Source organism: Pseudopodoces humilis, chromosome 13 (assembly GCF_049639895.1).
Source record: "Pseudopodoces humilis isolate 2021_Gansu_Grassland_sample_001 chromosome 13, ASM4963989v1, whole genome shotgun sequence".
Taxonomy (NCBI): Eukaryota; Metazoa; Chordata; class Aves; order Passeriformes; family Paridae; genus Pseudopodoces; species Pseudopodoces humilis.
In genome coordinates, this window is record NC_142212.1 from 717,193 (window position 1) to 729,679 (window position 12,487).

Below are 12,487 nucleotides of genomic sequence, written 5' to 3' on the forward strand. Positions count from 1 at the left end.
ATATCACCAGATGAAATATTCACAGTACACTGCTTACTCAAGTGTGGTGGAAGCTAATTTGATTAATTAATGTCAGAATCAAAAGGGGCATTTCAAGGCAATCGTTTTCCTACAGGAAATGAAAAAAATTGTATTTTTCAGTGGAAGCAGTGACTTTAAATGTTGGCAAGGGACATTTATAATCTGTATTGAGTCAGGATCTGATGGTGAGGGTGGTGGTGCACTGGAACAGGTTTCCTTCAAGGAGTGTGCACTGTCTCTGTGTGAACACCTGCCTGTTTTTAAGGATATTTCTTTCTGGAATGGTAAAAGTACAGGAGTGTGAGCATGGACTGAATGATTTCTGAGGGTTTATTCCAGTCCTGTTTTCAGTGTAACAATGCGTGTATTACAGCCTGGAGCTGATGTGGGAGCTCCAGCACACTTCATCTCGGTATCCCCGGCGCGAAAGAAATGTTGTTTCATTTCAGGAACTGTTCTAATGGAGTTCTGTTTTTCCCTTTTGGCTGCCCTGTGCTGCTGTAGATTTGGATGAGTGCCTCACAGGTGCTCAGGCTTGTTCCAGCGGACAATTATGTGAGAACACGCTGGGATCATTCTCCTGTGTCAGCCACAGTGGGATGTGTGCAGAGGGCTTTATTCTCAACAGGCATAGGAAATGTGTTGGTAAGACGAGAGGCACACGCAGTTCACCACAGCATCACAGCTCTCCATGCTCTGCAACGCCTCCACACCATCGTGCTCCAGGCTCTCTGGCCATCCCTGCATCTGACACCTCAGAGCCAGTCAGTACAAGCACACGTGCACCATTTGCTCAGCCCTTCACCTCATGAGTTGTGTGCTGTTTGGCTTTTCCCCCAGCCATACGTTCTCAGGATGCAGGTAGCCTTGCACAGAAGCCCTGAGCCTACGGGTGTGGTGAGCACAGCAGCTCTGATGGCTGCAAACTGAGCTAAAGGATCAGAGCAGCTGATCCCTCTGCACAGTTCAACACTGCCAAGTTCCAGACACCACCAAACAAAACTTCAGAAATGCAGCTCAAGAATCTGCATGAGTGCGGGCACTGGAAATGATACATTCCAAAGGGAGGGCATTTTAAAATTCACATGAGTCTTTTGTTGATTCTGGCATGAATTTCTTTGTGTAAAAATAAAGGATGTGTCATAATTCTGCTGGATCATCCCTGCTGTTTAACTTCATGTAAGAAACCAATCCATTTTTACAAGTGTATTTATGAGGATTTAATTTGCTTCCAGCAGCCAGGGCCTCAGCTTATGTGAAGTAGTTTCTTTTTTGGGTACTTTTCTAGAGGCTGGGTTAGGAGGCAGCAGCAGTGTTGCCTGGACAAATGGAGTACCTGGAGACCTTCAGTCATCCATGAAGGCATCAGCGCCCATGACTATAATGTCCTGTGTGAATGAAGTGCTTTCTTCCACCTCTGTCCTCCTGTCTATGTTTATAACACTGTTTTTCTGACCACAACACCTTTGGTTTTGTTCCTGTCTTTAAAGCTCTATGATCCCATCTGATTAATAAGAACTGTGTAGCATTTGGGCATGAGCAGTATCATCTACAGTGTCAGAATCCAGAGAAGAACTGTGATTTATCACTTTTTGGGTGTTCCTTAAATTGTTGACATTGGCTTTTTATTTCTTAGTTGTTATTATTATTTATTTTGAAATCAGAGGTACTGGTAAGAATGAAAAACCAATGGAATTACTTGGTTTCAATGAAATGGCTGACAGAACAGCACTGAAAGGAAGGAGGCCTTTATGAGACAGGTCAGCCTGAGCTGAGGCTGGTGCTGGAGGTGTCCAGGGTGTGCCCAGAGCCTGCTGCAGGCCCCACACTCCTGCATGGAAGCCTGGCAGCTCCAGGAATGGCCCCTCCTCGAACTCTGCTCCTGACTCTTGCCACTGAACACCCTGATGTTTTCCCTAGACTCTGCAGGAAGGATGTCCTTTTTCACCTCTCCCAGGAGTGTTCTGAAACTAAACCAGTGCCTGTGTGTCTGCAGCTTTGGCAGGAGCTGCTGTGGCATGTGCCATGTACTTCCTTTGATTCATGTTCTCCCTCTGTCCCAGGACATTAGAACAGTTTGCAGTTTTATTATGACTGATAGCAGATAAACCTCAGGCACTGCTCATGGAAGTAAAGACAACTCTCATCTGTGAAACCCTTCTCCCTCACTAAACACCAAACCTCTGTATTCCTCTAATGCAGAGGAGTTTTTACAGGTATCCTTTTAAATAACCTAAAAAACTTTGGAAATTCACGTCACTTTTTTTGTGTGCTCCCTATTCCTGTCCAGCTCTGCTCCACGTGTTGTGCCAGGAGAACATTTGCCGTGTTTAACATTTTTTCCTACTTTTGTAGTCCAAGGGGAAAGCCACAGGCATACTGTGGTTTGTGTTTTGCTCACTGCCTCGTTCTCCTGGGGTATCCTTTTCCATCTTAACAGCTTTTGTTCTCCACCTTGAGCTGTCCCAAACACCAGGAGAAAGCCTTTGGTAATTAGCTTGCAAATTCTTGTTGGTTTAACGATGTTACTCTTTGCCTATTTTAGGGATTGGAGGAACAATCTTTTCCTTTAGTCAGAGGTAGAGGGATTATAATTCCAGGTGCATTCAGCAGCAGAAACCCAGGATTCCCAAAAGCCAGCCATGCACAGAGAGGAGTCACCAGCTGTTCAAACAGCTCTCACACAGCGCCTCTGTGTGTCTTTGGGAGCAGATACTGAAATGTCTTTGGATTGGAAGCTCCATGTTCTCCAGAGATAAGAGCCAGGCTGGGCATTGCTTTTCTGGTGACTTTCAGGCAAAGTCATTCACACCACCCACTGCACACTGACAGCTCTGCTCCTGTCTTTGCTACTCCCACCTCAGTTTCCCTCCTGACAGGGAGCAGGACATGGGCTCTTTATTCCTGGAGCCACAGGGTGGGTGGTTGCAAATTTACAAAGTGCCTGCATTGCACAGATGTGTCCCATAAAACAAACAGAGCTGAGGCGATTTAAAGAGAAAAAAATAATGAGAAACTGCAGATGCAGCACAAGAAAAGTCTACATTTCACTTTTTTAATAGGAAGGTGCATCAAAATGAGCTTTTGATGTCAAAGTGCATATTGAAATAAATTGCACTAGGTAAAATGTTGATGGCAGAAATGCCGGCTCTTGGGTGCAGAAATGTGCTCAGGGATGGTGTGTGTGTTGCTGTTTGCAGCAACAGATCTGGAGAAAAAAAGAGTGATTGCATTTCATTCTGGGTTTTGCTGCCATAAAGTGAGGAATGTTGCTGCCACACACACACAGACTGAGTAGATTCCTCAAAAATTAACTGTGTGACTTGTTTAAAGTATAGGACTGAGTTAATTTTCCTCTTTTTCCAGTTTTTTAAAGTAAATATCATCTTACTTTCCCTCACAGCCTTAATTGGGTTGGATGAATACCACAGCTGGTCCAGTGTTGGAATTAACTGTGTTTGAGATTGAAAACATAACTCTTGTTATTTATTCCTAGTGCTCTGTCAAGCATCTTACTGACTTGTGGAGTTGGCCTCCAGGACTGGAGGGAGACCAGCTATGGGCACTCCGGATTCTGTGGCAAATTTAGGAATTTGTTTAGAAAAGTGAACTAAACCGGGCATATTTGCATGATAAACTGTCCAGGGGATTGTGGTGGGCCGGCAGCTGGCCTGATAACACAGCCAGAGGTTCATGTCCTGACTCTGGACAGGCAGAGCAGAGCTTTGCAAGGCTCAGGGTTTAAGCCTTGCAGCTCAGCCCAGCTCACAGTCAGGCTTTAGAGCTTGTCAGTGTCTCACATGCACAAAACTTCCCTTTTTTTCCAGAAAGTAAGAATTCTGCATTCTAATCTGCCATTTCCATCATTTTAACTTCCCCAAATGCTTTCCAGTCAGTTCTCCATATTTTTGCAAGTACTCGGAATTTTGAAAATTGAATCAAAAATAGAGACAAAACATGAAATCGTATTAGATTTTTTTTTTCCCTCTGACATCACAACCTTTTTTTATGCCTGTTACTTAATATTCCACCTGCTGATCATGTGGAATGCCTCCTACCCTCTTTGGTTCATATTTCAGACAAACACGCTTTCTCTTTTGATGTGGTGCTGGACTGACTCATGCTCATGAGCTGCAGTGTGATGCTGTCAATGTGTTTATGTGAGAGGTCTTTTTGGGGTTTGCAAGAATAGATAATCTCAGACCTGTGGTACAGCCAGCAGAAAGTCTTGCAGTGCTTTGGGTGCTGTTAAGTGGCCATCCATTGCTGGTTTTCTCTAAAATAAAATTTTTTAAAAAATTAAAATTATATGGAAGAATTAAGTTTAAGTAGGCAAGAGGGATCTACCACACCATCTTGTATTCATCTCCCAGCATGTGAAGGGGTTTTGCTACACCCACAGGGTCACTTGTGAAAATGCTCCTCACTCTAATGAATAGAAACCGGGAAGGTGCATGGGCATCAGGGGGAGATAACCCTGTAGGAACATTGGGCCAGGCAAGGACCTGCTCCTCAGGGGAGGAGCTCAGACTTTGTGTGGGACAGGTAGAAAGATATCCAGGTGATGGCCAGGACCTTGCTTTGGATCGACCAAGCATGTGGAGAGTAGCAATGGCAGAGAGAAAAAAAAAAAGAAAATAGGAGTAAGTGAGAAGTGAAATGTAACCAAGCTAGTGCAGGTCTTGCAAAACTCAGTGCACATCACCAGTTATCCAAGCCCACCAGGAACTGAAGTTTTTTGGTGCTCCTCCTCATTTCTTTGCTAGAAAACCAGCTGACTTGTTTTTAAAGACAAAAGTCTTTTCAAATTGCTTTTCCTGTTTTCGTGCTCCACAGGGGAAGTCATGTATCTGATGTACTTATCTGAGAATGAGGTTCTACAGCCAAATTGAAAATCTGATTTAAACAACACTTGCTTTATTGTGTAGTATGAAAACAGCTTCATGCACAGAGCAGCCAGAGGACTGGTAATGGTTCTGGTCACATTTGGCTTTTGTTAGCTCTAGCAATTCTTAGCTTTATATAGAACTGGGAATGTGTGAGGTTTTGTAGAGGTTGGCAAGAAAATTTCTCAGTCTCTGTCCCTTTTTGTCGCTTCGAAGTATTTTCTCATCAGGCTGTTCTAGCTTTCATTATTAACATAAGAAAAAGCTGAATTTGAGATAATTTCATCCAAGCCTATCAAAACGTATCATTTTAAAGGTGTTTCATATTCCTTCCCTAATTGTCCCAAGCTCTGCAATCTTGTGTTGAAGTGATTTTTAAAAAAGAACCTTTCCACTACTCCACCTGCTGAAATCAAATCTCTTTAAAGCTCGAAATACAAATTTACAGACCTGATTGGACCATCAGGGTTCCTCTCCATGAGTTCCTGCATATCCAGTCCCAAGATGCATTCGTTAGGGAACAGGTACCAGCATGATCCAGCTCAGCAGGCAGCCTCAGCTCCCATCCCTGGAGCAGTGCCACCCCAGCATCCCCTGTCAGCCTGGCCTGAGGCAGCAGGACTGCTCAGTGGCCTGGGCTGTGGAAGTCTGGTGAGGAGCACTGGGTGTTAGTCCCTTTCTCATTCACTTGTCCAGGAGTTCCCATCCCTTCACCACTGGCTGCTCATCAATCCTCTGCCCACCCTGCCTTTCCTCAGTTCTGTCCATCCTGTCTCCAGTGTCTGAACCATCCCCATGGCATTTGGGAAAAGGGGAGGAGGAGGAAACACCTCTGTGATTTGTGTCTCTTCAGTCACTCTGTGCTAACCAAAGGCCCTGGACTAAAAACATCTTCCATCAGAGCACTGTACCTGTATTGGCTGTCTTTCATTTCAGCTTTCTGCTCCTTCCAAAAGAGCAGGAACAGGGAGATGCCCTGGCACACTGTGGCACTGATTTGTTCCCTCTTTCTCACAGACATCAATGAGTGTGTGACAGAGAGACACACCTGCCAGAGGAGAGAGCACTGTGTCAACACCATGGGCTCCTTCCGTTGCCTGCAGGAGCTGAGCTGCCAGCCCGGCCACGAGCTGAAGGATGGGGAGTGTGTAGGTAAGGAAAGTGTTCTTCAGCTCTTACACAGAGGGAAGGGAAGGGATTGCACAGCATTTTGGTGTTGCTTCTCTGTGATGCCTGCGCTGCAGCTAAAAAAGGCTGCTCATCATGGAAGTGTTGGGCTTTTCAGACTCCTCCTGCAGATTCACTCATTTGAAATGGTTTCCAGGGATAACTATAAATTACTTAGAACATGGATGAAACCTTCTGAATTAGGGTTTGCCATCTCCCTGATGGAGGAATCCCCCTTAGCTCCTCTGCCTGGCTCAGCTGATGCTGTTTGCTGGTGATTCCAGCAAAAATTCCCAGCCTGAATGGATCACGGGGCTGATAGCTCCATCCTTCCTGTGTTCAGAATCTCTTTCAGCATTTATTTGCATTTTACTTTTGCATGTAACCATTTGGAATGGTCACAGGGTTATGAAGTTATTCTTCATCCCCCGTGTCCTGGCCTCTGTAGGTGTCTAACAAAGAAGGGAACATCAGTGCTCACAGCAGCACAGGAGTGTGCAGGGACACACATGCCCTGCCTTCATGGCAAAACTCACTGTTATTTACATCTACAAGTTTTACAGTTCCCTGATAGCTGGAGTAAGAGATGCCTAAGGAGAGAACTTAGCTTTTGACATAGAACATAAAGTTATAAAATAGATATTATCAGAAATCTCCCTTTACAAACAGCGGTCATAAATAAAGCTTGGTTTACTTAAGAGGCTATTTTGTGAATGTCTTGTTCTGCTGTCTGATTCTGAAGCATTTCTAACATTTATTACTAATCTAATTTACCTTCTAGTCTTGAAATCAGGTGCTAGATGATTACAATATTTACAAATTGTTTTACAGTAGTAGTAAAAAACTGCAGATATTTTGGTATTTGTGGGTTGTGAGAGATGCTGTAAATGAGGCAGTAAGGACCTGAATTAAATTTGCTGCAGGAGCTGACAAATCCTGAAGTGATGTCCAAGAGCACACACACTTAACTCTCAGACTTCCCATTGGTAACACATGTCTGTTGATATAATGCCTCCTAATTTCCTTTCTGGAGGTTACCTGGCCATGAAGGCTACTGAAAGGTAGAGCTGAACTAACCCCAGTTTGGTGTTTTGGTGTGATGAACAGACATCGATGAGTGCGAGAGAGGAACTCACAGCTGCAAAGTGAACTTTGTTTGTCAGAACACAGAGGGGTCGTTCTACTGCGAGTCAAAGCAGCGCTGCATGGATGGGTTCCTGCAAGACCCTGAGGGGAACTGTGTGGGTAAGTGTGAGCAGCACAGGTCTGTGCCCTGTGCTGCAGCTCCTGGGCCTCTCAGGAGCTGTGCATTGACCTCTTGGATGTGGAGTTTTCCTCAAACCCTGCTGTGAACTGAGTGTCAACACTGATGTCCATTTAAAGATGCGAATATTTGCATGTTGTATTTGGAACTATGCCCTTCATCAGCTTTATCTTTGTAGCACAAGAAATTGAAGAAAAAGAAGTGACAGTTGGAAGAAAATAGACCAGAAGGGTTAAATGGCATCTCTCACTGTTCTATTCATTTTCTTCACCAGACATCAATGAGTGCACATCTCTTCCTGAGCCCTGTAAGCCAGGATTCAACTGCATCAACACCGTGGGGTCCTACACATGCCAGAGGAACACGCTGAGCTGCAGCAGAGGGTACCACTCCAACGAGGAGGGCACACGCTGCGTCGGTGAGGGCAGGGTGGGGCTGGATGGAGGCTCTCTCAGGGGAAGAATCTATTTAACTTCTAAAGAGATGTTTGGAGTTACCTCCTGATTCCTAAATGTGTTTGAGGAATGGGAATTTGCTGTCCCTGCAGTTCTGGGATTTGTTTGTGCTGCAGGATCCTGATTTCTCATTGCTCCATGGAGCTTCTCTTGGTATGCTCAGCAACTGGTTTTGGCTGCAAATGGGATTCACTGGCTTCCACTCTGGAGAGAACGTGCTTTAGTTGCTTTTTAAACTCATCCTGTCAGTCAAGACCACAATTCCTCGGTGGTTTTTGTAGTACCACCCTGGAAGTGAAGGGATCTGCAGCAAACGAGGAATGCTGGGTTTGGGCACTCACAAGAGTAGCACCAAGTGGATGTTCTTTGTAGGGATGTTCTGTGCATGGTGTTCCCCATTACATCCACTTGTGAGAGTTTAGGATAAGTTCTCACTGTGTGAAAAGAGTTCTGAGGAGAATGAGTAAATGAAATATTCACATAGGCTGGCACACAGCTTGATCCTGATTTGTATTTGTTCCAGTGATATTTAGGGAGTTACTGACTCAGAATAGCAGATTCCAGCACTTGTTAGCATTTGTCTGTAAATGCACACATGAGGCGACAAGGGCAGGGAAGCTCAGTCCCTGGTGCCCAAGGCAAGGCTGGATGGGTGTTGTCCAATTCCCTGTGTTCCAAGTTACATGAGACAGGAAATTCTAAAATGACAGCAGGGGAAACAAAAATGACAAAGCAGCAGTTTGCTTAGTGGTGATACCCCAGAGGTCTTTACCTACCTTCCCCCTGGAATAGAGGAAGGATGACACTTCAGGAAAATGTGCTTTGTAGTGCTGTAGGTGGGTGGGAACTGTGTTGAGAGCCATTAGTTTGGTCATGGTTAGCAACTTGTAGTGCACACCAGTGGTACAGCTAGGCCCCATTTCCACAGATATTTTCTGCATTCGCCTTTTTCCTCTTCATTATTCTCTACCTCTCCTCATGGTTTTACTCCCAGGACTGTCCAGACCATGCATGGCCAGGGTAAGGAAAGGTAGAGAAGATTTAGAAGTAGCAGATTTGGAAGGAACAGTTCATGTGTGCGACTGCGAAATTGAAAAAGCTTTCAAATACTGAGTTTTGTAAGTTCAGGGCAAAGCAGGGCTGTGTTCTTAGCTGTCCTGTTACAGCCTGGGATATTTCAGTTCTTACAAAAAGAAGCTCCAAAATCCTGTCTCTCTCAGTTGTGTGCAGACACAGTTCTGCAGCTGCTTTTGATCAGTCCTTTCTCAGCCACATCACCTGGGCTGGGTGTGGTTGCGCCACCTGGAGTGTGGTGACACTGAGGTTGTTTCTAGGGTGACCACCATGCCAGTCTCCCTGAATGCCGTTTTCCCCACAAGGCAGGACTCAGCCCTGAGCAGCACGGCTGTCCTGGCTGCAGTGCCAGCATCCTTTGCTCCGTGTGCCCTGCAAATGAGGGCAGGAGTGCAGTCCCCATCCCTGGACGCAGTCAGAAAACGTGTGGGTGTGGCACTTGGGGACATGGCTTAGTGGTGAACGTGGTGGTGCTGGATCAGCAGTTGGACTTGGTGATCTCTGAGGCCTTTTCCAGCCTTAATGATTCTGTGATTCTATAACGGCTTGGGCAAGTTACGTGCCTAAATTTCAAATGGATGGTACAGAAAGAATCCAGTTTTTCTCCCCAGTTGTTCCTAAAAGAAAGTGACAGTGTGTAAATCCATGAGTGAGGAGGAAATTGCCATTAATCCTCCGGCATCTCTGCTCTAGAGCACAGTGAGGTGACACAATGGATTGTGATTCCTGATGGCCCTCTGTCTCTGCTTTACACCACTGACAAGGCTGTTCAGGAGCAGGCATAAGGAGGCTTCTCTAGCTTGATTTTGGGCAAACATAATTCATGTAGATTAGTGATTTCTCTGTCTTTGCTGTGTGCACTCTGTGCTGGTCTGTGTTGTTTGGTGTTTTTTGAATGGCTTTTTTTAAGTAGGCAGAGAGCACAGAGAAGAGAGGAGAAAAGCATATGGTCCTAATTTCCTCTCTCTGTGATAAAGACTAGTGTCTTTGAGGCACTACAATAGCTAATTAGATTCCTGAATCAGATTTATTCACAGTAGTAAAAACATCATCTGCACGTGTTTCTTCAGCAGAACAGCACTTGTAGGGTCATCTCCTCTGTTTAGAGAATTCATCTGTCTTTAAGATGTTCCGATTTTCTGATTTAGCAAATGAGTTATTAAAAGCTGCCTCTTAGATTTAGCTGTAAACTGCTGTAAGTGTGAAATGTGGCATAGTTCTGATGGTGTAATGCTCTAGAACTAATTAAAGTCTGAATGCAATGGAATACAGAACCTTGGAATACAGAACTAACAAAAGGGTTGAACACACAAATTCATTACGAATAAAGCTACTACTTTACAAATTGTTATCTGCATTAGAGACCCCTGGTTAAAAGAAAATGAGGACTCAGTGTTCCAGCAGAAATCTCAGTTCTTGTCAGGAATTCCTGTGTAGTGAGGGGCATTCCCTGCCATCCCTGACCCTGGTGCCTGCAGGGACTGTGTGAGTGCAGCCTCTCCAAGGCTGTTGTTTGATGGAGAACTGCCCAGGAATCCTCTGAAATTATTTAGTGCTCAAATTCATGATTTCAAATAGTGCAGTATGGTGAATTTGCAGCCTTGGAGATCCATCCTAATGATTATTACATGAACAGGGATTTGGGTTGTAAAAGTCGTTGAAAATGTGAACAATAGGAAAAAAAGCAGGACCTGTTGTTTTAGGAAGTGGCAGAGCTTGGAATACTTGAAGAAATACACAGTTTTGAGGGTTAATCAGACTTTTTTATGCTTCTTGTCACAGATGGTAAGAGGGATTTGTTAGATGCTGATGAGCTATTTAGTCATGTTGCAAGTCTTGTAAATCAGCCTGTATTGAAAACTCTCATCTTCCTCTGAGGATGTTTAAATGAGATTGGAAATGATGTGTGTGAGTGGAGAAGCAACTAATTTGTTGGTATTGGATTTTGGATGAGAGGCTGTGGGGAATATCAAAATGGGAGCTGATTGAGAAAAGAAAAAAAGATCAACATTGGAAAAGAGGAAAAGGTAGACAGCAGGAGCAGACTGAGAGGGCAAGTGGAGATGAAAATAGCAGTTGCTTTAATTGAAGGGATAAGCAGAATTTCTGGCTGGTTCTTGTTTTGCTTTAAATGGCTTGGTGTGACTCATGGAATGGCAGAACATCAGAATGAGGGGTTTTAAATGTCATGGTTTGATCAGAATTAAAGTGTGCTTACACTGAAATGCAGAATATACTGGGAGAGCCCTGTTGCAAGTCCAGTTACTATTTTCACTTTGAAGATAATTCCCTGCTTTTCCCAAGTTTCACTCAACTGCTTCTGAGAAGAGCAGAGAGGGAGAAGCTGGTGTTATTTTCCTGTCCAGTTTCTTACCCTGTTCAGTGCTGTTCAATGGACCTTTTTGTGTCTGTTTGTAAACACTGTTCTAAGCAAACTGTACTGAAACAGCTTGCCCTGTCTGGCTCTGCAGATGTGGACGAGTGCCAGACTGGGGTGCACCGGTGTGGAGAGGGGCAGCTGTGCCACAACCTGCCTGGGGGCTATCGCTGTGACTGCAAGATGGGCTATCAGTACGACACCTTCAGCCGCAGCTGCATCGGTATGTGGGGCACGGGAGGGGCTGGGAGCGCACACTGACTGAGCCCTGGGCCCCAAGGCAGTGTTCATTGCAGTTCTGCAGTGCAGTGGGATCACCTCCAGAGCAGCACATCCAGAGCTCTGTCACTCCCGGCTGGGATGTGGGACCAGGCGCCCCTGGCTTGGTCTGACTGCAGGTTATCACTCAAGGCCATCTGTAGAGGACTTCACTGTGGGTTATGCTTCTGCTGCTGTGGGTATTTGTCTGAAGGTTTCACCACTTTACTCCCAAGAGCCACGACACAGGACTTTGTCTGCTGTCCCTCCTGTGCATCAGTCGGAGCTCAGTCAGTCAGCCTCAAACCCGAGGTTGCAGCACTTCACACTCTGCAAATCAATCTCTGACACTTTAAAAAATATCCTCCTGCACCTCATTTGCTTGTGTCCCTCAGCTGATTGTGCATTTGCTTGTTGTGCTGGCAGACATAAACGAGTGCTGGAGTTACCCTGGGCGCCTGTGCCAGCACACATGTGAGAACACCCCGGGCTCCTACCACTGCACCTGCTCCTCCGGCTTCCGCCTCTCCTACGATGGCAAGCACTGTGAAGGTACCGGCCTTCTTCTCCAAGAAGAGAAAATTGCTGTGAGAATTAGGGGACTTTAGAGAAGGCATTGAGGTGAAATATAAAAACAGTAATCTTTGTGTGCTCAAATTTGCAGACAGTCAAGCACTGGGATTGTCAGATGAGTGTCAAAAAGTTTCTCCTCTTTCTTCCTTTCCCCATGTACTTTTTGCTTTTCTTTCAGCTGACAGAAAAGGAGAACAGAACAAAGTTAAAACAGAAAACCAACTTTTGATAAAGATAAAGCTTGGTAGTGACAAAACTTACAAAAAAAGATTTTTAATTGAATGGAAAATTTTTGAGTTTTCCATGATTTTCTTATGGCAACAATTACATATTTTAGTGAACTGAAACCTATAAAGTCTGAAACAAATGTCTGCATATGTATTTCCACTGGCATATGGAGAAATGAAATTCA

General features: G+C 44.8%; 1 protein-coding gene across 6 annotated transcripts in view; it reads left to right on the forward strand.

Annotated features, from left to right (window-relative positions):
• Positions 1–12,487, forward strand: part of FBLN2 (fibulin 2) — an 89,030-nt gene that overhangs the window by 70,505 nt on the left and 6,038 nt on the right. For 5 of the 6 annotated variants that reach the window (XM_088061860.1, XM_088061863.1, XM_088061859.1 and 2 more), the window contains exons 9-14: positions 526–666; positions 5,925–6,059; positions 7,182–7,319; positions 7,613–7,756; positions 11,339–11,467; positions 11,929–12,054. In XM_088061860.1, the coding sequence (XP_087917986.1) occupies positions 526–666; positions 5,925–6,059; positions 7,182–7,319; positions 7,613–7,756; positions 11,339–11,467; positions 11,929–12,054 (813 nt within the window). The remainder of the gene's footprint in view (positions 1–525; positions 667–5,924; positions 6,060–7,181; positions 7,320–7,612; positions 7,757–11,338; positions 11,468–11,928; positions 12,055–12,487) is intronic. The other variant, XM_005532528.3, reaches the window with a different exon arrangement.